General features: G+C 40.5%; 2 protein-coding genes across 4 annotated transcripts in view; one reads left to right on the top strand and one right to left on the bottom strand.

Moving 5' to 3' along the window:
- LOC306937603 (glycerol-3-phosphate dehydrogenase [NAD(+)], cytoplasmic) overlaps positions 1–24667 on the top strand; it is a 359426-nt gene that overhangs the window by 119359 nt on the left and 215400 nt on the right. The window lies entirely within an intron of this gene.
- pcbp2 (poly(rC) binding protein 2) lies at positions 4840–23704 on the bottom strand. 2 transcript variants are annotated; one of them, XM_079518752.1, is made up of 13 exons: positions 23509–23704; positions 21073–21209; positions 20452–20475; positions 20335–20367; positions 14737–14853; positions 13959–14090; positions 13137–13265; positions 12231–12305; positions 11174–11233; positions 9801–9873; positions 9285–9340; positions 8537–8706; positions 4840–6374 (listed from the first exon to the last, which is right to left on the bottom strand). In XM_079518752.1, exons 2-13 carry the CDS (start codon positions 21139–21141, stop codon positions 6338–6340), a joined length of 975 nt encoding a protein of 324 aa, XP_079374878.1. In that variant the 5' UTR covers positions 21142–21209; positions 23509–23704; the 3' UTR covers positions 4840–6337. The 2 variants fall into 2 exon arrangements, with proteins under 2 accessions (XP_079374878.1, XP_079374879.1); XM_079518753.1 differs by having other exon boundaries at positions 11192–11233.

Genomic DNA, 24667 nt, shown 5'->3' with positions numbered 1-24667 from the left:
GGCCTACCATGCCATTAGTGCGTATGCTTGGTCCAGGCACACAATCTAGCTAACCCTCTAACATTATTCAGGCTGTCGGACTATGGGCCAATTTTCTGTGAGCTTTTTGCCTAATGTTCGCCCCATGAATAGAATGTGTTTGTAACCTGAACTGGGAAACAAGCTACAGAATCAGGCAAGGTTTTCATGCCCCTTTTATTAGAATTCTCAGTAGGTAGGCTTAATATTTATGTTTTAATCTTTTCATTATTATTATTATTATTTATCCTCCTTTCACTGGGATTTGGATTTGGATGAAGCGCAGTAGCCTAACACTTTGGTAGAGGTTTAGGTTGTATAGTTATCTCACCTTAAGGTAACTATTGACGAGATATATCTTACTGTGTTGCTACGTTGATTAGAAATTGATATTCCAGTGAAATAGCTCTTACAGTCACTCTTAGCACATAAACACATGCCAACAAAGCACAAAGCCAACAAAGCCAGTATAAAACATCACTAAACTGAGTTGTGATGGTGTTGGCAGAATGTGCTTTGTTTGTGTCCGTTGAAGTGCTAAAAGAGTGACTTACAATGTACAATGTAAGATCAGACACTCTCGATCATCCAGAGTGAATGTGAATAAACTATATTCACATACATAGAATTAATGCAGACAGACAGTGTAGAGCGTCAGGAAACTAGGATCACAAGTAAACCAAGAACTAGTCTAAACAATATACTATCTAAATAATAATCTGTACATTGAATCTATAGGATACCAGGTAGCCGAAACAATGAACATACAATAGGCTAGCATCTGTTTAAATGATATGATATCTAGATTGAACATTGTGGTCAAGAAAACAGGCCTAAGTAACAAAAAACAAAAAAAATCCTTCTTTGAGACTTAAGTCACTGATGAGACTAGTTTGGTTTCTAATCAATGTGGCAAATTATCTCACCAATATTTGGGGTTACATCATGGCAAGGTGTCTATACAATGAAAATCTAATGTCCAAAACCCTTATTTTTATTTATTTATCATTTTTTCAGGATGCAAATTCAAAAACAGCAAAAGTAGCAGATTGACAACCTCAAAATGTGTCGCTTCGTACCGCATTTCGACCTTGTGGATCTGCTACTTTGGATACTTTGTTTTGTGTGACGCTGCAGTATGATCAAATAGGGCATTCATTTATGAACCAAGGGCCGTATTTTGCGTGTCTTAAGTACCAGGTCTTATGACTTAACTTAAGACCTGGAGGTGTGGCCAATGCTGTTTGGCCACTCAAAATAGCTAAACAGCATTGGCCACGCCTGCAGGTCTTAAAGGAGATACTTCCAATGCTTGTACACAGAAGTGAGTGATGTTTCCAAACAGATTCAAATCTGGCTCCACCCCCCCTCCTATCGAGCCATATCACATAAGGATATGGGTTGTTGTTGCTGCTCAGCTCCTGGCCCTGGGAGGGATGTATCTTTTATTTGCAATCATGGCTAAATATGGCATTCAAAATTATGAATTTCTATCGAATATCTGAGTTACAATGAAATTTAGTTTCCGTGTGTTTTTTTTAAGGGTAACTGTAGCATAATTGCAATATCACACGAGTCCCGTGTTCACGAAGATGCTCCCACACGCAAATGAGGAAGTGGCTGAGGCTAGCTCACTGGCTCTCAACATATACATTCTCTTTTATTTGTAATCGATGCATATAAAATACATATTGCCCCTCAAATGCCCCAGCCACTACAGCATCGTTCATGCGAACTACTTTGTCCACGCTTGTTCATTGTAATGATCAAAATTCTATCATCATAATGTCGGCTCCGCGTCTCTCGCGGTCAGTCACCACCACTGTTGTGACCGATGGAGCATCGGCAGTCATCCGAGGGTGTGACTCACCATAGTGAATTCCACCATTTCAACAAACAAACCACTTCACATGAACGATATTGATGTAACCAGGAGATTCGGTGGGGGATCCGACGTTCTGTAAGATCCCTCCCCTCCTCTGCGTTCTCCACGGGTGGAATCGAGCAGTGGCGAGCGAGGTCTGCTGCTGGGCAGACCCCACATGCACCCCGTGGGAGATAAGCCAGTAAGCCACCGTTGTGTTTAGAGGGGAAAAATGCCATATATATTGCCTATCACATAAGACCTGGTACTTAAGACATGTAAAATAGGGCCCCAAGTCAGAACATGGAGATATTGGCTTCTGCTCGCCAGCGACAGAGATGATATTTAATAATTCACTGCGCTTTAAAAAGACTGTCAAGGGTTTTCAAGAAGCCTATTGTAGTTTGTGACAATGCTGCTACAAGTGTTTTGTGGCGGTGCTGCATGCGATTCTGTTTTCTGATCCATTTCACCCCAACATTGACTTGCTCTAGCGTTGCCAACTTAATGATAATAACACCGTCATGGTTCCTTGAGGGGGTTCCAAATGGCCCCTTACACGTGTAACTCAAAGTGTGCAAATATTTGATCCATAATAAATCAGACAGGCTTCTTTAAAACCACTTCTTTTAAAGTACCACTTCACTAAATGTAATAATCGGTCCTCACTAATGTTCATTCATGGCATAATATATACATTTACTCACTCACTGTGTTTCAGAGGTGGGCACTGGCAGTGACATCATCCAAGTTAATAGAAACTACAGCCTCTCTCTTCCTGGACAGTTAGCATAGCTGAAATAGAAGCCATCGTTCTTGCATATACAAAAAGGGAAAAAAAACAATGGGCTATACACAGAATAACTCTTCCTACTTCCGGGCCACTTCCCTACTTCCTTCACAGGTGTTACCAATGATAGCCTACTATTTAAGGCTCTGTTCCATTTAGTGTGCACTGTGCAGTGGTTCTCAAACTTTTGAATTGCAATGACCCCATAACTCTGAGACCCATTTTCCACCTACTATACGCTATACCTATATTAAATTGTTTATAGGATAAATATAAGTAAATTAGTATATGATAACTGCCACAATAGTAGCTTTTTCAGATTTTCCTCATTTGCATATTAAAATAAATCATTGTCTTCGTGTAAGTAATCAACTGGGGAAGTTTCATGGTGATAACAATTTAATATAGGTATGGTTTTGCCCACTCAATTAACGATCCAATTTTGGAGCTCTGGCTCATAGACTAATACACAAAGAACTGAACCGGTTGGAAAAGGGTCTGAGTGTACAAATGGAACCATGTACACTACAGTACACGCTCAGTTACACTCTCGTATGAGGCCATGGAACCCACTCAAGGACACTTTGAGACCCACTGGGGTAGCAGAGTGTTTCCAGTGAGCCAACACGCACCCTGACTGTTTGACCAAAATGGAACAGTCTTCATTAGTATCATCGGCGGTAACACCTGTGAAGGAAGGGGGTTAGGGTCCCCAAGTTCTTTCCAAAATGGTGTGTACAACTGTACATAGAGCCCATTAAGTCTTAACTGGAATGACAAATCTGCCTACTGGTAGGTTTCTGAACTGTCCACAAGTCACTTCTGAGACAGAGAAAGTACAAATTGTTATCTTATACTGAGCATTAGTGTGGACCAATGCTATGAAGATATTGTTGAAAATGGGTGAACCACTCCTTTAACCATCCTTTGATTACAGCAGAGGTAAACCAGATCAGAAATGAAATACTGCTCTCTGGTGGTCAAAAGTAGAAAAAGTATGGTTTGAATTACATAGTTTTGTTTTTATACAGCATTGCACATTGTATCTGTATACATAGGAATTATATCAAAATCTAAATATGAGCAAAAATAAATAATGTATTGGTAAAAAACCAGCGTATGAAGTTTGTTTAAAAATACAAATATTGATGCATGAATGTTTTAAAGCTGCTTTAAGTAATAATGTCCAAATTGTAATGACCTTTTTTTGGTATTCAGATAGCCAGCAATGCATGAGTAAAATCTTCCCAAAAAGATTAGCCTCTGTGACACATCTAGGGGCCGCAATTTGCATTCAAAGATTTTCCTAGCTTAGTCATTGGTCGATTTCCCTGTCTACTTCCTGATTGGTTAGTAATTTCTGCAGGGTTTTTTTTTACCGACCAATGACAAAGCTTCTAGGAAAATCTTTGAACGCAGATTGTGTCACAGAGACTACATTTTTTGGGGAGTGTTTTACTCATTGCTGGCTGTCTGAATACCAGAAAGAAAAAGCCATTAAAATTGACATAATTGCTTATAGCTACTTTAACGCAGACAGCCAGAATAGAAATGCACCACTCTCCAAACTCACTTAGCAATGTTCCAACCTGTACAATCGTCCAATAATCTTTGATCACTGCAGCACAAGGCTGCTGTACTTTATACCTCATACTTCAAATGCTTAGTATGAGGGATAAAATACAGCAGCCTTGTGTTCCTAAAACAGAAAGATTGGGTATTGGGTAAGACTGACGTTATGTATCTTTCAGGACCTTTCACTGCTTCGTCTCAACCATTACTCAATGTCTCTGGTCTCAGCCACCGTGGTAGATTTTGACATTCTTTTTTTTTTTCTTTTAATGCCACTACTGTTGGAGCAGCCATAAACTACACAGGTTCATCCCAATGTTCTGGGCATCTTTGTAATGTTAGTTAGTAAAACGCAGGTAAAAGAGTAACGTTTGAGGCAGACTAACATCAGTCACTTTTCCATTCACTGTAGAAGTAGTGCGGGTTTAAACCGCAGATATGTCGTCTCCGCCTACATGAAATACGTTGCCTGCTACCATGAGACCCGGTTCTGAATCGGTCTATAGAAGAGAGAAGAGTCTGGGATGTGTGGAGCTTTGTCCTCAGGTGATTAACCAACCAAAGGTAGAAATGAAATCACAAGTTAAATCAGGGATTAGTTTCAGCATTTCACATCTTTTTATTTATGTATTTAAGTTTCTTCAATAATTCAATTGCACCCAAATCTACAATAGTTTTTGAAAACGTGCACAAAAAACGTGAGTTTCTTCTTCATCCTGCAAAGAATAATAAAAAATAAAATTCTGACCCCAGGCAAAAAGGATAGCAGGAAAAACTAGTGTTATTAATTTCTATAACTCTCCTTCTAGTTAAATCTTAGTAACCTCAGCATGATAGACTTAGAATATCAAGACAAATAAATGTCTTTTTTTTTTTTTAAGTTTGCCCCTGTCGCAGCAATCCCCCAGCCCTGCAGTTAAAAAAAATATTCTCTATTTAAAACAAACATCTCAATGTTATCATCATCATCATTATTAATCTTAGTAATTTCAGAGAAAACGCAAGTATGACCCTTGCTCAGTCGGACCCTCTCCAGGTTGACCAAGCCCCGCCCCTCCACCCCAGCCCCACCCTATCAGAATCCAAAAACACAACAAACGCTCAAAAGTCCTGATCGAGGGAGAAAAAAAAAAAAAAAAGGATGGAAACACAGGAATGACAATAAAAGAAATTATACAGCAAATGAGAGGCGAGCTTAAAATACTCCAACTTCAAAAAAACAAGGTTAAAATTAACCACTTGAACCCTTTTATACTTAAGTTTGACCGGAGTCACTCCAGGGGTCTATATTATTTCCCCCTAAAAAATGTCTGTCGCCCGACACCAAATCTACTTTTCCGAAAATAGCCGATCTACAAGTTCAAGCTTGTAGATCTGCCATTTGAGCAAATGTTCGCCCACCAGAATAGGGTTCGAGTGGTCAACTTTCTGACTAAAGGTTTTTATCATTATTTTTCATCCTCAATACATCTTCAAGTGTACATCACTCACGCCCGGGTAAACTACATAACCCACAATGCCTCATTTCAGGAAGTTCATCTTTAGATAGAGAATGGCAAAAAAGGAAGGTCAATGAATTCTATAACACAAGGAGCTGGGTGTATTTAAATAAAAAATAAATACAAACATTTAAATGAAGGGTAGGTAGGTAGGAACAGTCCGTCTATAATGTTATTATTGGGTCTTGTTTTTTTTCTTCTTCATTTTATACATTTTCTAAGAAAAATCTGACATAAAAAACAGTATTTATGCCGTCTCAGATTTTTCCAAAAAACTTCAACTATGTAGCAATATAAGTTCATTACAAGACATACAGCAAAATAAGAGAAAAAAATTACAACTGAAGGAAATATCTTTTAAAAACTATATGCAAAAGGGAATTTTCAAAACATAATAAATAAAATACCAATACACTGGTGATGTAACTATTACAGCGGAGTAGGCGTTTTTAACCAAGGAACCAAGGAGAGGAGGAGGAAAACGGTATAAGTTGAGAATACTTGGTTTTTGCATTAATTTCAGTATAAGGGACCTCTCGGTAAAAAGTCTGGGGAGGGGGTTACGTTAGGTGCTGATGGGAGGAGGGGTCCTGGTCAGTTGGCTGCCAAACCAGTGGCCTCAGAAGACAGCCTGGATGGAGAGAACACAAAATGCATTGTGTGTCATTATGCACTGTTGGGACGTTAACGTGAGACTCTTATCGCGCGATTAAAAATATATTGCCATTAATCTATTCTCAAAGTTGGGTCTGGGAGCTGGGTCTGCATAGAGGCCAGGAGGCGGGCCGTGTGTGCATGCTCACACGTGCGCACGCGTGTGTGAGAGGAGGCGGCGCACTGCAGACTTGGAGTGCATTCTGTGAGAGGGACGGTAAACAGCAACACGTTAAAGTTCTACTTACTAGAAAAGAAAGAGGCAGCGATGGAGCCATAAATCCATAAGTTCTGGGACATAAAATTGCGCTAAATACTGTTATCCATGACGGCAGCAGGCTGCTGCCTCCTGCTAGCTGTTGTGCCACGGAACCACAACAAACATTGCTTTGACTAGGGTTGCCACATTTCGTGACAGAGAAACAAGCAACCAGGTCTATGAAAATGTTAACAGGCCAGATCAAGTCAGAAAATCCAAAAAGTCAGAAAATCCAAAAAATAAGCAACTATAGTGCCGACTGTCAAACATCATTGTCCAATGTTGTTTTAGAGCAGTGGTTCTCAAACATTTTCATGTCAAGGACCACCAATATTTTAAAGAAACTTTACAGATAAAAAAGTCCAAAGTAGCTTATAATGACTAGACTTGGCAACATTGAACAGTTGTACAAGCTCACAATATGAAATATAAGGTATTAATAGGCTAGTTCTATTGTTAATATCCATAATTAGGGCTCCTGGTCTAATGGGCCACCTGGCCTGAGAAACCCGTTGAAGGACTTACTTCTGGTCATTATTTAGGTAGCGCACATATATTTTGAATGCCTTCGGCAGAGTTCAAATAAACCATTTTAATCTAGATTAACTCCAGGATTGCAGTGAGATTTAATCTATACCCAGCACACACACACACACACACACACACACACACACACACACACACACACACACACACACACACACACACACACACACACACACACACACACACACACACACACACACACACACACACACACACACACACACACACACACACACACACACACACACACACACACACACACACACACACACACACACACACACAAATGTAGCAGGAGTGAAAGTCATCAGTTTGTAAAAAGAAACAGGGAAAAAAATAAGACTCAAACTGTGCTCAAGTAAATGTACTTAGTGTTAAATCTCACAATTTAAAACATTTTGTTAGGCCGAATCCTAATATGCGATTTGTGAAACAGCGCTTCATAAATAATTAGCACAATATTAAAATGTTTTGGTAGCCACAATTACAAATTGAGGCTAAAGTCGACCATAGCAGCTCTGACATAAAAAAGGATAGCCAACAAAATGCTAGAAGCCCAGAGAACCTTTGCTTTTATGAAATATGAGATGATTAAGATTTTCTGGAAGATTGAACACACATTCTATTGCTAGTTTGACAACTTCAAATACTAGTCTTAATAATGACTATCCGAAAATAAAACCTTACGAGCTTGAAACACGTCACAGCCTATTTTGGTGAGATGACATGCCTCCATAAAAGACATGTCGCCTTCTACGGAACGAGAACTTTAACCCATGCCACGGTCAGCTGCACTGTATTTTGCTACTACTTGTATTTTCCTGTATCTCCACCCTGTCTCTCCTCGTCTCTATTCTTCTCTCCATTTCTATCCGTCGCAAAATTGCTTGCTCTGGGTGGGATCTGCTCTACATGAAAATACAATTGAATTGAATAATTGCAGATAATGTAAAAGAAATGTCAAGGTATTCCAAACTTTTTAGCTCAAGACCCCAAACAAGTGAAAATAACAGATCTACAAGGTTAAAAGTTACATTTGCTACAGTGTGTTGTGTAAATGGTGCATTTATATAGCGCCTATACCCAAGGCGCTTTATATAGATTGTGCATCAATTCACCCAATTCACCCACACATTCAGACACCGATGGCAGCGGAAACCATGCAAGGCACCAACCAACATCAGGAGCAATTAGGGGTTCAGTGTCTTGCTTAAGGACACTTCGACACCAACTCTGGGGGAGCCCGGGATCGAACTGGCAACCTTGCGGTTACCATCCGGCCACTCTATACATGAGCCACCGCCGTGTGGTGTGTGTGTGTGTGTCTGTCTTACCGGGCATTGATCAGGTACTCAGCCAGGCTGATGCTGGCGGGGGATCCAGTGATGGTGACCTGTCTGTCAGTGGAACCTTCCACAGGGTTGGCGATCTTTATCTGAGCCCCTGACATCTGGCGGATCTCGTTGATCTTTGCGCCCTGACGGCCGATGATGCAGCCGATCAGCTGCCAGAGAGAGAAAATACTCCACATTAAAAACAATACACAACTTGCAGCATGGCTCTCTTGCTAGGCTGCACGTTGCAAACAGTTTGCGAGTGACAGCAAAGATCTGCAAAGGTACAATACCGTACCGAAGATCAAAATAACAGTTCTTCAAGTTCAAAATTCTGTAATTGTGTAGAATTATTGTAAAATAACCCGTTTAGGCCTGACGTCGAAATAAAAAAAACTTTCGCTCTGAAAGAATATATATTCAAAGATTTGTGCCGCATTTTTACGATTTTTCAAAAATAGCAGACCTACAAGTTCATAGCGCACCACTCGGTGGCGCTCTATGAGCTTGTAGATCTTCTATTTTTCAATAGTTAAAGTATAGCATAATGCTTAGTTAAAACACCAAAAGGGGTTCCCGCCCAAAATGGGTTAAGTAATACAGATGAACATTAATTTAACTCTCGAGTGTAAAATGACACCAAATGGATCCATTTGGTTTCATTTTATACTCTCAAGTGTTAAAGATCTATAAGGGTCCATTTGGTGTCAGAACCACCAGCAAACAGATACAAATGGTTCAGACTTACATCATTTGGAATGGTTAGCTCATGGGAGCCGGTTTGTGCAGAAGCATCCATCCCACCTGCAGAAAGGAAAGTGAAACGGCATGACCATGTCAAAAGCTATATGCATGAATTAAGGCAAAATAAAATCTCACTCTTGAAACTGAGTGAAAGCAAGGAAAATATGTAAAATAATGATCATGTTTTAGTAGCCACACAGCCAGCCAGCTGAATAAATGGCAGCTAACCGAGATAGTTAGGGGTTTCTTGTAGATTAATGATTAACTAGATTCTATGGCTAGTTTGACCACTTCAAATACTTTTTAATTTTAAAACTAATAACCGGAAATAGGATAATCAGAAATAGGCTAATCTGTATGCTTACAACACATTGCAGGCGCGTCGTAAGCTTGTAGATTGTCTTTTTTCGGTTATTAGTTATTTTCACTTCCAAGGAATCCAAAATGACTGAAATCAATGACAGAACTTTAGTCCATGCAGGTCAGTGGCCAACAAACAGTTTGGCGTCAGGGTACGTACCCTGGAAGCCCTGGTTGCTAGGTGCGATGGGGAAGGGACTCTGCTGCATGGCTAGCTGGTGAAGTTTGGTGAGCTGTAGACACAAGAAACAAAATAAAACACAAATAGAGGGAAATGAGTGAGTTACAATTTCTAATATATAGTTCTTAAGAGCACATTTCAGTTCTCTCAACTCATTGATGCATGTACATCCTTTCAATCCAATGCAGACCGCCACTGATGTATGTGTACGTCACGTGGCATTTTGCGATAAGAGGACGCTCTTCCGCAACCTGCGAGTGATCCTAGGACTTCCGAAGAAAAGTACACCCAGAAAAAAATAGTCAGTTTAGTCTAAAAAAAAAAAACGTACATTTCTCTGCCTTCTATTCCCAGAGCGTTTTTGCTGAAAAATCGATATTTGCCAATAACTAAAGAACGGAACATTGCGGTGACACTTCTTCTACCCCAATGAAAAGACTATCGTCATTCTGTTGAGATATGTGGTCTTTACATAGTCATAGAACAAAATATTCTGTGGGTCTTTAAAGATTAGTTAAAACGCTGGCAAGGGCTAGATAATCTATGTACGAAACTCTGGTAGTGTGCAAAGGTGCTGGGGGTGACGGAGGCATTGCCTAGCAACCGGACAAATGTAAAGCTGATTTTCGGCTCAACTGCTTCATATATAGTGAACGGGGGGGGCACGAATATGTACGTAGCTGGCAGATAACGTCCCAAAGTACGAATATATACGTAACTGGCAAAAAAGAGTTAAGAAAAATCCATCAATCAAAATGAACAAGAATTAAATCAAATTGTAATTTTAAAAGTCAATCTTGAAAGGCTTGAATAGCCGATTCTGCAAATGGGATTAGGTGAAGTGGGGAAAAACGTGAGGGGCCCAAGAAAAGACCCCCGGTTAAGAAAGTATATCGTTGCTGTCGGGCAGAATCCGCTTATCTCTGTATTTTAACTTTTAGGATAGTATGCTCAAGTAGGGCATTCATTTACGGATAAACGGTACACAAAAATAGCACAAAAAGAAAAAAAATCTATAAGCTCGAAAAGATCTTTCTTATCCTGGAAAGTGACAGTTTTGGATATGAGGTTTCCACCCGACAGAGACGACATGGGGTTAAGTGGTGAAATGATATTCCCCTTTTAAAGTATTAACCGTCACAGTAGTGATAATGTTAGAAGATATGAAATGAAAAGATGGACATTATTCTGAAAGCTAAAAAGAAAAGAAATAGTTTTTGAAAACAGGCAAACGTTGTGGCTTCTCAGGATGAAATGTCAATGTGGGGGTGGTCACAGGCATGGGAGGAGTCAGAGAAGGTGTTGTCATGGCTACCCAGGAGCGAGTTGTGAAAATATCGGGGATCACTTACAGAGGGCCCTTCACTTACATCTGGCTGTGGAATGGCGTGCTGCCCTTGGACAGCATAGGCCTGCAAGCAGAGGGAGAACAGCACTTTAGGTGAGTTTGTTAAAGACGTCATGAAATGGCTTATTATTGTCAACTCGTTTTGCTAAGTTTAGCTCAGAAACAGGGGTATGTGTTTTGGTTCAGGTGGTTCCTGATTGGCCGAGGGTGTCACCAAAAATTCACAATCCCTGATTTTTTTATGAAGCCGAGGGCTTCATAAAAAAAAAAACACAATCCTTGATTGGCCGAGGGGGTCACAGACATATGCAGCCGGAAACAGTACTTGCGCCGCTCTGCTCACGCAAGTAACAAGAACCTAGCATCAGTCAACAATATAGTATCAAAATAAGCTGTATTATAGGATACAAGGTAAATAAAACAATAAACCTAGCACCGGGGTTATTTAATCCATTAAATCATAGCGCCCATCGATTTATAGCAGCGGAGCACATTTAGCGACAGACCGGATGTGGCTGAAGTAGCTTGATGTAGGCATGTAGCCAAAACACTCTCAAGACGATCGACAATGGGAGGTATGATTAATTCTAACGCGACCGCGGTGGGCCGTCTAACACAAAATCTTCTTAGAATTGGACAGAATGATTTAGATCAGAGTTATTCATGTTTTAAGATTTTCGATCTCGGCGGCTAAAACGGGGGGGGGGGGTGTTTACGATGAAATTACGGTAAATAACGAATAATCGAACGTTGCGCAACATCGCTCCCAGCCTGTGGAGCGATGCGATCGGTTTTGATATCAATAATCTCTGTCCTTTTGATCAATTGATTCTTTAATTATCAATTTAAAAAAAAAGACCAAATGACACCTATACACATCCAAGGCATGGTTTTGATATAAAAGTGCCAAGGCCAAAATTGTGTTAAATAACATGCCATCTAAATGACATGTAAAAAACAAGCCTGAGTAACAAGAACCATGAGAACAGATGACCAAGGTATGTCAGAATGATTGTCATATCTAGTGCCAAGAAGAAATTCTTTATGTCTGTGACGTTTACCTGACCACCTGCAAAGATGACAGGAGATCCTGAGGGTTTGGGTCTGTAAGGGATCGTCACTCCCTTGGGTGGAGACTAGGAAAGAAAAGGAGAAATGCAATGAACAATCAACTTCACAGGTGGAAATGATGCGATCTCCAGTGGTGGAAAAAAGTACTCACAATTTACTTAAAGTACCACAAGTAGAAAGTACTCCTTAAGCAGAATCTCCCATTTCAAGTTTACAAATATATTAAAATCTTTTGAAAATAGCAGCTCTACAAGCTTACAATGCGTGACGCATTGATATCCCCCATTTTTAAATTGAAAAGTGCCTCAAAATGTTACTTAAGTACAGTACTTGAGTAAATGTACTTGGTTACTTTCCACCAGCAGGCGAACAACAATATTACAGTAACAGGACGATGCAGAACAGGAGAAGAGATGACAGAAACACAGAACAGGAGAAGAGATGACAGAAACACAGAACAGGAGAAGAGATGACAGAAACACAGAACAGGAGAAGAGAGAACAGGAAGACACTTGGTCAAAATAAAATATGGTTGCCATCTGGTAGAAACCTTGCATGATATATTAGTCAGTGTTGGGTGCAAAGCTCCTATATCCCCTTTCTGAATTTGAACATTTTCTTTAATAAATCAGTGCTATTGAACACCCCTTAAATTAAACAGTCTGTCACACCGACTTTTCCCTTCCGATCATTGATAGACATAACAATCTCCACGTCAAATGGTTAAAAGCATGATAATATAAAGACCCATGCAAGGTTATGACTATGTATAAAGTGACAATACCAACTTTGATGAGGGCATTTGTTTTTTCATTCCCTGAAAAGATAATATTTTGGACATAGTGGGGTTCAGCCAGACAGCAGAGGGAATGTAAAGGGCTGGCTGGGCCCATTACCTCGAGCATGACGACGCAGATCTGCTTAACACACTCGATGATGGACTGCGGTGTCCCTGCAATGGTGATGGCACGCTCTGTAGAGTTAGGCAGCATGTCCCCTGCCACCTGTACCTGAGCTCCTGTCGACTGGACACACACACACACACACACACTTGTATTAGACATTTTACATGGAGGTACTTCCTAGCCTGTGAACCAGACGAAAATAAAAGACAAATCCCTGAGGAGATTGGTCTGGCAATCCTCAGTTTGAATTACATTGCACTCACCCCAGCATTGTGGGTGACCAATCAGAGCCCACTATTCAAAGTGAGACTTTTTTTGCTGTGATGTTGGAATCTGTTTGTAACCACCCCTTGGAAATACATTTTCCAGTTCCAGACCATGCCAGGCTAGGTACGTCAATGTATAAATAAATGCATCAATTTGGGGCATGAAAATGTTTTTGAGAACCACTGGAATAAAAGTACGTACATTTAATTTATAATGCACTTCTCACAGAGATCTCACAATGTGCTTCACATACAATTAGATTAAAAACAGAAACAAAAAAATATTAAAGCAGTTTGAACAGAAAAGGCCTGAATAATTAATCTCAAGCGGACAGCAGAATAGGCTTTTAAGGTTGTTCTTAAAAGACAAAGATCTCAGTCCAAGGCACTTGTATGTGTTAAGGTTGTTCTTAAAAATGTCCACAGATGCTTCAGAGTGCAGACCTGTGTAAGAGCATTCTAAAGTTTGGGAGCTTCAGCCTGAAAGGCTTTGTCACCTTTTGTTTTTACGTTTATTATGATAAAAGTGTTTCATTATTAGACAAACCTCTCGAATTTCTTTGATCTTGCAGCCACCCTTGCCAATGAGCGAGCCACACTGGCTAGCAGGCACAACGATGCGCAGGGTGACCGGCGGTTTGCTGGTGGCCGTGCTGTTGGTCATGGAGCTGCTGATGTCCTGCACAGCAAGAGGAGACAGGTTAAGACATTGTGCTGGACGATTAACCACTTCAAACCCTCTAGACCAGTGATTCCCAAGTATTTCAGGTCGAGACCCCAACAAAGAAATGAGACGTTTGCCCGGGACCCACACTATCCAGCAGATGTACAAGCTCACAACGCGTCGCTTCGTGACTCGTTATGAGCTTGTAGATCTGCTATTTTCACTACTTCTTAAACATTTCTCTAATTTATGGAATTTCTTTGATTTCTTCATGAAATTAATGGAATAAATATAAAATATTCAAAACAAAAATTTAGGAAACAAAATATTAAGAGACCCATAAAAATGTATCCGTGACCCACAAATGTGTCCTGACCCAGTGTTGGTAAATGGTGCTCTAGTCTTAGTAAACTGGACCCAAGTTGGCTCTGCACTTGGACCACTTCTACGAGATCACTGGCCGTGATCTACAAGCTCTTAACATGTCGCTATTTTCAGTGAGCGACTTGTAATCCGTTTGTCGGCAAGTGTGTGTCATAATATGAAGCATAGATTAGTCATAGAACAGCTATATTAAACTTGTGTGGATGGACCATGATTCTAACAGCTCTTGAGAGAATCAGAAGGTCACTCGTTTTGAGACATAGGAAGCAGCTCCAACCTCTTCCAGTTTTTCAATGATCATGGAGAAGGCCTTAAAGATGGCGGTGGTGGGCCCTGCCAGGGTGATTATGCGCTCTGGACAGTTCCCCTCCGAGATGTTGATTCTGGCTCCGCTCTGAACAAAATGAAGAGGAAATTACACACCCATCAGACAGTCAGCTCGACATTCATCAGCATGTGAGGTCTGAGTCACCGATACAGCTTTTAGAAAGAGACATTTTGCAGGGATTAAAGCTAAAAAAAAAATGGTTTTAAAACCTCATGGCTGGAAAGTTGGTAGGCCCAGCTCAGCCGTATTTTTTTAAAACATTTTTCCAACCTGTTGCCGCTTTTGAAAGTCGGCAGAAAAGAAAATTGCATCCGTAGCTTTCGTCACAAAAGGCTTTTCCAGCTTCAGATTCAAATACAAATATTCTAAGATAAAATGACTGCCATAACTGATATATAATTTTGATTGCATTTTAAGGCTGATACTGCTGATGCCAATATGATGACCGATTAATCGGTGCATCCCTACAAACTATGATGTATTGGTATCATCATTCTAAACCCATGCTATTTCTGCTCTACGTAGCCTCTGCCTGATCACAACAAGTCTAATATAACCCCCCGACCTTTAGGCTAGTGGTTAAGATGCTGGAGTTTCGATACGGCAGACCGGGGTTCAAATCCCAGGCATTAGACATACAGCCAACCAGTTGAAGAAAACACAGATTGAGGCTTAAACCTCTGCTTTTGTAGAATACCCATGACAATTAGGTTCTCGTGGTAGATGCTACTGATAATAGCCTATATAATTTTGAAACAAAATATACTAGCTTGACATTACCAGCCACATGTTGCACAGAAGCATTGTTAAACGTTATAAGCCAAGAGAGACATACAGGCATCTATGGAATTCAAATGCATGGAATAAAGCAAAACAAAATCTCACAACTCACATATTGTATTGAGAGACAGTGTGACAGGACTGTGATGACACACTAGCGTCGTTTCCCAATTATTATATGTGTAATATTATACGTGTAATATTGTTTCTGGTGTTACGGTTCTACCTACCTGGTTCTACCTATGGCCAACCAGGTGATGAAACCACAGATTGAGGCTTAATGAAATAGCCCAGACCATTAGGGTTTAATGGAAAATGCTTTTAAATACATTCCTAGTTTGAGCAGTTCAAATGCTCCAATTTTTAAAAAGATAACAAAATATAGCCAAACTACAAGCTCGGTCGGCTATTTTTGCTGTGCAACTGGCTTCCATAGAAGACATGACAACTTTAAATCCATGTATTTTGGCTCGCAGTAACATTGAAGGTTTGGTTTCTGGAGACGGCTTAAAAAAAATGAACCGTTACTGAAGCACAGTACCTTCAAATTCTTAACCACTTAAACCCAATATACTGCCCGGGGTCCTCCAGGAGTCTGTACCTGGCATTTATCCCCTCTACACTAAGGTGGTGTACAGACGAGGACGTATTTTTAGTTACCTGGGCAAGTATTTAGCCGATCTGCCCTTTTTGCCACACGGAGACGGCGTTTTGGGGGACTTAAACGGATAATTTTTAAACCACCTTCCAGAGTGGGAATGTTTGGAGACGCGACTTTCTCGTCTGTGTGTGTATAGCAAATGCCGCCTAATTTGCTGAAACGGTGATGTCATAGTCCCCTCGCCCCCTCCAAACTAACTAGTGTTAATGGTTTATTTCACCATAACCACTTACATAAGTATCACAGCTATTTTATATTTGCACATAATGTCTATAAATCTCTTCTCCAAAAATAGCCGATCTGCAGCCCGCATGCATGAGCTTGTAGAAGAGCTATTTTTGGAGAACAGATATAAATAATGGTGATTACCAATCTGGAAAGACAAGAAAAAAAACGGATGATCTTCTACATTATTACTATTAAATGGTGTAGTGTAGAATACATTAGTATATAGGCTAACAAGTTAGGCAGCACAGCCACCGTCTGTCCATTCCTCTCAGGCAGGTCTGACTGCAGTGATGTGCAATGATTAGCGCTGTATGTGCTGTGCAAAAGGTGGAATCAATCTAAACGAACAATTATCTGTGCTTGCCTTACCTTGTGCTTGCTGCTCGTTTTCAGAAGAATTAATCCAAGGTTTGTCATATTATGGTTTAAAGTAGGCATAAACTTTAGCTGGTCAGTCAGTGTGTGCACTGTGCAGAGATAAGCAGCACTGATCTGCAGCCTCTGCTGATTAAATTGATATGACCTAGATATGTCATATGCGCATCTGACTGGCAAGATAATTAGTTATTGGCAACACCTGTGTGAAATAGTATAATTTATAAAATGCTTTCATATAGCCTACTCTTAGTCTGAATAAGGGTGGCCATCTACAGGCCGGCCATGTGTACTACAGCTTTCCCTTGAATCCGGAGCAGTTTACCGGTCTCGTCTATACAGCATAATAATTAACATAACCGCAATGTGGACGAAGGAAAGTTTTATATCATTCACAAACTTGCGCGGGGAACAACCCGAGCCGTCGTCGTGTGGAAAGCCCCTAAATCTAGCCCCTTTCGGAACCCTCGGTTACCTTTTCTGAAGTTTGGACGCGGCACCCGAGGGTCCCTGACAGCTTATTCCGCCCTCCATAGGATGCAGATGTACATACTCTCTGTTCACAGAGAGCGGCGGCGCCGCCGCTTGAGTGTTAGTGAGATGTTTCAAAGATGCATAACACAGCTATAGGAGACAACGGAAACGTGTACGAAACCACATTTTGGAATTTTGACTTCTCTGAAATTCTCTTCCTCACTTCCTTGACTTCCTTATTGACTTCCCATTGTACCGCCTCCCGCACCGAGACTGGCTAGCTGCGCGTCCTAATTACTGCCTCCGATTGGCCGACCGCGTACATGCAGGATGTTTATAATGCCGTTGTGTTGAGAGAGGCGGGACATGGGAAGTGAGGAAGAGAGAATTTCAGAGAAGCCAAAACTTTTAAAAATACATTAACTGCAGTATTTAACATTAAAAATACTTAACGGCATCGAATGCAGTTTCACCCGTTTCCGTTGTCTCCTATAGCTGTGTTATGCATCTTTGAAACATCTCACACTCAAGCGGCGCCGCCGCTCTCAGTGAACAGAGAGTATGTACATCTGCATCCTATGGAGGGCAGAATAAGCTGTCAGGGACCCTAGGGTGCCACGTCCAAACTTCAGAAAAAGGTAACAGAAAGGGGCTACACTAAATCTTGATCAGACTGATCAGTGATGTAAATGGGTTTTCAATGTAATCCCGGTCCCGGGAGTCCCAGGATGCAGGGATGGTCTTTTAGATGAGTCCCAGGGACATTTTATGAGTCCCACTTCAACGACATTAGACAACAATTGCAGCATTTAACTCTCATTTCATTTTATATGGTTATAATGTGGTTATATTCATGTAGAAAATGAAGAAATTATTATAACTAAAGCTAGCAAAATAAATTAGAATAAAAAAATAATGCTCTACATATTTCATATTATTTTGGCTATATGAAATCTATAATAATTCTGCCAGTTTTAAAGGGTAAGACCACTTTTTTTTTAGGTTTGAGTTGTGTAGTTACCTTGCCATGATGTAACTCCACATGTGGACAAGAAATTAAAAAAAATGTTCCAGTGATCAGAATTGATAATTCAAAATATGCTCCTCATTGATTTACATTGTATGCTAAAACGGCTCTCAAAGTCACTCTTTTAGTACGTAAACAAACACAAACAAAGTTGATTCAGACAATATGGAGCTTCACCAACATTCATGTGGTTTTATTTTTTCATAAAAATGTTAACTTCCTGTTGATTTTACTATTTGAAGATCTGGATCCCGATCCACGGATCCAGTCCGGGTTTTCTTCCCAATAAAATGGACAAATCAACAGGAAGTTAACATTTTTATGAAAAAATAAAACCACATGAATGTTGGTGAAGCTCCATATTGTCTGAATCAACTTTGTTTGTGTTTGTTTACGTACTAAAAGAGTGACTTTGAGAGCCGTTTTAGCATACAATGTAAATCAATGAGGAGCATATTTTGAATTATCAATTCTGATCACTGGAACATTTTTTTTAATTTCTTGTCCACATGTGGAGTTACATCATGGCAAGGTAACTACACAACTCAAACCTAAAAAAAAAGTGGTCTTACCCTTTAACTGTTAATAAATCTGTTGTTTTCATTACACATTACATAAAAAATAAAAACGAATGCTACAAAACTAACCTGGAGATTAAGTAGAAGCAGTCATGGAGGAGGTAGGCTGTGCACACTGCACACATCATCATCATTAGAAGATGACTTGGGTTAAGGTTTAGAAAATACTAATAGGGTTGCTAATATTTTCTGTTGTCCTGCAGTTGGCCTTTTGGGGGTGCATTTTAATGTGTGTGGTGGCACCAGTCCACATACCGTGTCGGCGTTTGTTACACGTTCCCATTCAATCGGGTCTACTCTGCTTGTCTTGCTAAAAAATGTTCCCCGTCTTTCTGTCGGAGGCAACACCGTTTAGATGAGAGAGTTGCAACAACTTCGTTTACTGTTTATTCGTGGAGCTGCATGAGTCACTGAACGGTAGGTTGTCGTCACTCTCTCTCTCTCTAAACGGTTCTGGTCTCCAGGCTGCGCTCCGCTCACCGCTCGTCTGAGCAAGATGGCGGCGCCCGTCAGTGTTGTTATTTACAAACTAGTGGTTCTACAACGATTCCTACGTGGATTTTATTGTTTATAACGTAGGATGAGGTCGGATGCGGCCATGAAAAATGACCGTGTCCATGGATTATTGTTTTACCGCAATTCTTTTTCACAATATATTTTTTCCACGTGGATTATTATTACTGTACATGCCGAGTACAGTAGTGCATCCCGTGGACGCAGAGGTTGTTGGTGTATTGCGGCCCATAACTATAAACTGCGCTTTGGGACATAAAACGCAGGCAATTTTAATCTCTGCTGATGTTAGGTTCTTAGATTACCTGTGACCCTAGATTACTGAGGCACTACAGACTACACTGTGTGTTTACCTTGTTTACTGTAAATCGCTCTATAAAGGGCCGAAGTTGCTTGTAAATATTGGAGGTCTTTGACATGAATATGTTTGTGGACAGTTGGATACATATCCGATTGTCATTGGGTCCGTCCTCCAGCCAGCCGAGGTGCCAGAAGTCCCGTTTGTGTCGACAAATTGAACTCAAAGCTGGGCTGAATGAATGAGGAAACACTGCTGGAACGCCGAAATTAGTTCGGAATGTCACAGCATTTTGGCAGCACCTCTGTATGACATCACTTTGTAGTCCAGACAAGCCGATCCGACTTAAATTCGGCTTTAAAAGTGGAGTATGAGGCCTGGGTCATGGCTCAGTGGTACAGGCACCTTGGCTGGCAGTGTGCCGCGGGTTCGACCCCCGATCCCGACGGCCTTTACTGCATGTCTTCCCCCCCCCCCCCCCCCATCTCTCCCCATTTCCTGTCAGCCTACTGTCTGTCCCTCCATAAAAAATATAAAATAAAGGCGAAAGCCACAAAAAAAAAAAACATTTAAAGTGGAGTATGAATCAACCCTAATCTTGACCAAAACATACCTCCTCTCTCATCTTCTTCACAGACTCTCCTTTCTGCAGATGAAGCAAACAAACAGATTAACAAAGAGCCGTGTAAAGGATTCCAGGATTATCTTGGAAGTGAAAACAAAGGCTTACCTTGCCAATAATGCTCCCAACCTCCTACAGATTAAAAAAAAAACAACAACATTGTTTTACCAAGTAGAAATAACATTTTAACTGATTGAAACCTTTATTAGTTAAAAGTGTAAACAGCATGGAAGTAAAATACTATACTAAGAATAGGACCACCATGGAAGTCCCCAGGACTTTGTTGCGTTATTATTTTAGCCCATTATTTCAGCATTCGACTGTGTCCCGCAAAAATAGCCTGATCTACAAGGTTACCCAACACAGGAGCTTGTAGATCTGCCTTTTTTTTAAAACAGATATTTGGCCTATAACGATATAATACTCAAAATAGAGACACCAGGTTAAAGTGATTAATGTCAAATAAACCAAACAAGTAATTGAAAATGTTTTGAGATACCAGTGTAGATCATTTAAATATGCAGGTAGACTTTTTCTATTGATATTGGTTCTCAAAGTGGGGACCAGGGACCCTCAGGTTCCACAACCAAATTGACCCATTTGTTCATCCATCTTCAACCGCTTATCTGTAGTCGGGTCGCGGGGGCAACAGCTCCACCAGAGTGTTCCAGATTTCCCAACATTAGTGAATTATGACATTTGAGAAGTACCGTCATTAGACACACTCACCTTTCCATGCATGAGTAGCCTGATGGTCAAGGTGACATTAAGTCCTCCTTCAACCACACCAGTGTCCATAGCTGCTGCAGATTCCAAACGAGATTACACAGGCCAAGACGGAAAATCTTTGGTCACAGGAATACGATCTGGACGAGAAGGGAGCAGCAGTTAGGCTAATCAAAACTATACTTGATTAAAAAAAATTGGTAGTACTGTAATTGATCAAATAAATAACCGATTGTGTTCCGTGTGGTTCTCTCCATTCATTTGGTGCTGTATCTGTATGTAGCAGGCAGCTCCTAGTTTGTGTTTTTCGCCTGTTGACTCCACTATAATGCATTATTATAAAGTAATGAGTTAAGAGTTGTCAGTTCTGCTTCATCTTCCCCTCATTGATTAATTTGATATTTAGATTTCTGAGGTGGACGGAGAGCCTCGGTTTATTGATTTGTGGATGTTTGTTTTTGCCTTGTAGTGGGAGTCATCTGTGCAAGTCAACATGGATATCTGGGTTGTTGTTTTTTTACAGTAAGAAATTGCACAAAGGGACCAGTTTGTGTTATATTTACACTACTTTATTTCTTCATACAATCACGAGCTGTTTATTTAGGAAATCCATCAATATTGGGAACTGTTGTTGTGCACACTGCAGCCAGGCCAGATAAAAATATCGAACCGTTTATTTTCAGGACAGGGGTCTTCAATGTTTGTCAGGCCAAGGACCCCTTAGCTGAGAGAGATGTCCCACTACATTAAATTATTGTTGCAGATTAAAAATGTTCATATATTTCAAAATGCTGAAAGGCATAAAAGCTGGCAAGGGGAGAACGGGGGCAAAATACATTGGGCAGTGACATTATCTAATATAGAGTAGCTTGACAAAAACTCCTATCACACAAAGATTTGGCAGACCGCCTGTTGAAGATACCTGTTCTAGGGACATTGGGCTGTAGGGCCTATGGACCCGTAGGGGGTCAAGAGTGACATTATTCATAGCCTATAGTTCAACTTACAAGAAAATACATTTAGTGAATATAATAAAGAATGGCTGAGGGTTGTTGTACTAGCAACCAAATCATATCCAACCATAAGAAACATCTGTTTGGATTAGGGCAACAGGAAGATATTATCAAATGGGGTCTGTGGTTTCAAGGGGTCCCCTTCTAAATGACAAATAGATAATTTAGGACAGTTTCTGCAGGTTTGGTAAAGTCTGATTAAAATACTTTATTTTAAAGAAACCAAACTGACCCTTAGGGGTCTGTAATATATATATATATATATATATATATACACACACACACACACACACACATATACACACACACACAATACAAATTGGGGTCACTGACAACAGCACCGATCGTGTCAGATCCCAGCTTTGCATTTATAGCACAATGATCCACTTGTCTCATGATGATGAACTACATGTTATTTATGTCCTGCTTGGTAGTTCCTACTAAACCGGTACCGAACGAAAGAGACGCTCAAAGTCTATTTGATGATCCGCGTCTTGGAGCCATTACAAAAACAAACACGACTAGTCTAGTACCAACATAAACACAGCATTGATTCGATTAAAAAAAACTATGTGATAATAGCACAGCAAGATATTAGATAAAGCTAACGTCGCCACTAGTCCAACTGGGAGCATCCCAACGTTAGCTGCATTTAGCTTAGTAGGCAAAGTTGGAAATCCCGTTTTTAAAAAAAGGGGGAAAAAAACCATAAACTACCCCAAACACAAGTGGCGCGTATACTTAAGACACCTGTAACAATTATAAATATCATAATTGGAAGCCAATACAGGTTGGAAGCCAACAATAACACCCGTATATTATTATTATTCCATATTAGCATTGTGGTGGGGGTTAGCTTAGCATTGCTCCAGGAACTAGTCAGGCTCCATTCCACTGTTGCCAGATGTTGTGAGAGAAACGAGCAACCAGGTCTATGATATTAATGAAAACAGCCACAAGAGGCTACATGTGCTGTGCACTTAACTATATACTGCATAAATCGGCCATTTGAAAATAGATTGTGAGCTTGTACATCTGCTATCTGCAAATGCAATAATAACAATCTTCAAATAATTGTGTATATATATATTTGGAATAACAAATCTGGTACAGTGGTACTTGGCACAAAACATTTTCAGATGGGGGTTATAAGCAACTTATATTTTGGAAACAATCACACAAAAAGTGAAATATGTTTTTGCACAATGTACATTAGTTAAACTTTTTTTTTTCTTCGCAACAAAAACCAAAGAAAAAAAACTATCAGTATTTACAGTCGCTTATAATAAGCGGACATGGCAACACTGCTCCATTCCTAAACCTGCGGCCTACTGTTCCCACCGTGCTGGAGCCATCCATCCCCCCGTCCTTCACTCACTGTGGTTCGGATTTTAAGCGTTAAAAGAGGGCCCGGATCGGTTCTTACCAGGACTGTCCCGTGTCTCTGTAGCGTCCCAGGGGGAGGGTAGAGGAGGGTACCGGGGTGGAAAGGGTGAGGGTTCGGGGTGGGAAGTGCAGAGAGGATCCGGGGGAAGAGGGAAGAGAAACTCGGCTGCTCGGTCGGGCTCCACTCTCCTGCTGCTGTGCTAACACACACAATGGACACACTCAAATCCACCACACATACACACTTTGACCTTTCAACCCGTGTTGCGTGTTGGTTAACCCCGCCCCCGTTTGCCTCGGGTTTTAAAGGAGCACTTCGTCTATTTTTCGACCCTTGAGATTTTGAAGGGATTAATTTTTGATTGATTGATTGAAATATTTATTAACAGTTTGCAGAATTACAGTACATTTCAAGCACAAACTCAATACAAAGGCTGTTAACTGTGAGTGGACGACCCAATTAAGCATTACACTTGTTTCCAACAGGGTCCACCATGTTCAATTCATCAAAAACATTTAGAGACGTACAAATAGACACTTCTATATAGACAAAGAACAGAACAGGAATTCATCATAATGGAGGTAAAAAGGGAAAAGAAACATATACAGTGAGGGAAAAGGGGGGGGGGGGGGGGGGGCGGTGGGGGGGATTCAGATTTTACGGGGGCCAGTTTCGAATTGCAGCCATCCGTAGGTGCCCTTTGAGAGCGGTTTTGAAGGAGTCAAGGGATTTGCATGTCTTAATGACTGTTGGTAGGGCGTTCCACATTTTGGTGGCATAGTAGCGAAAATAATTGAGTCCCTTGTTTGTGCCGAATCTGGGTTGTACATGGTTCGTTGCACTCCCTCTGGTGTTGTGGGTGTGGACTTCGTTAACATTAAGGAAGTATCTAGACAGGTACATGGGTATCTTGGTGGTGTATCGAATCTTGTGGACCAGACCCATTGCAAGATGCTGTACTCGAGTCATAGCCCCTTGACATACAGCATCTAATTTTCAAGGGGGACCCATCATATTTTTGATGAATTTATTGAATACACAGGACCACAATGGAAACTTTTCTTTTTGTGTTATCGTTTTGGCATTCATATATATGCCAAGTACATCTGTACTTTTTACAAACTGTTACTTCAATGAATCAATCAATCAATCAATCAATCAATCAATCAATCACTATTCATATAATTCAGTTGTTCTT

The sequence above is a fragment of the Electrona antarctica genome, assembly GCF_951216825.1.
Source record: "Electrona antarctica genome assembly, chromosome: 2".
Lineage (NCBI taxonomy): Eukaryota > Metazoa > Chordata > Actinopteri > Myctophiformes > Myctophidae > Electrona > Electrona antarctica.
Note: the sequence above shows the minus strand (reverse complement) of the source record. Positions and strands in the feature narration are given on the sequence as shown.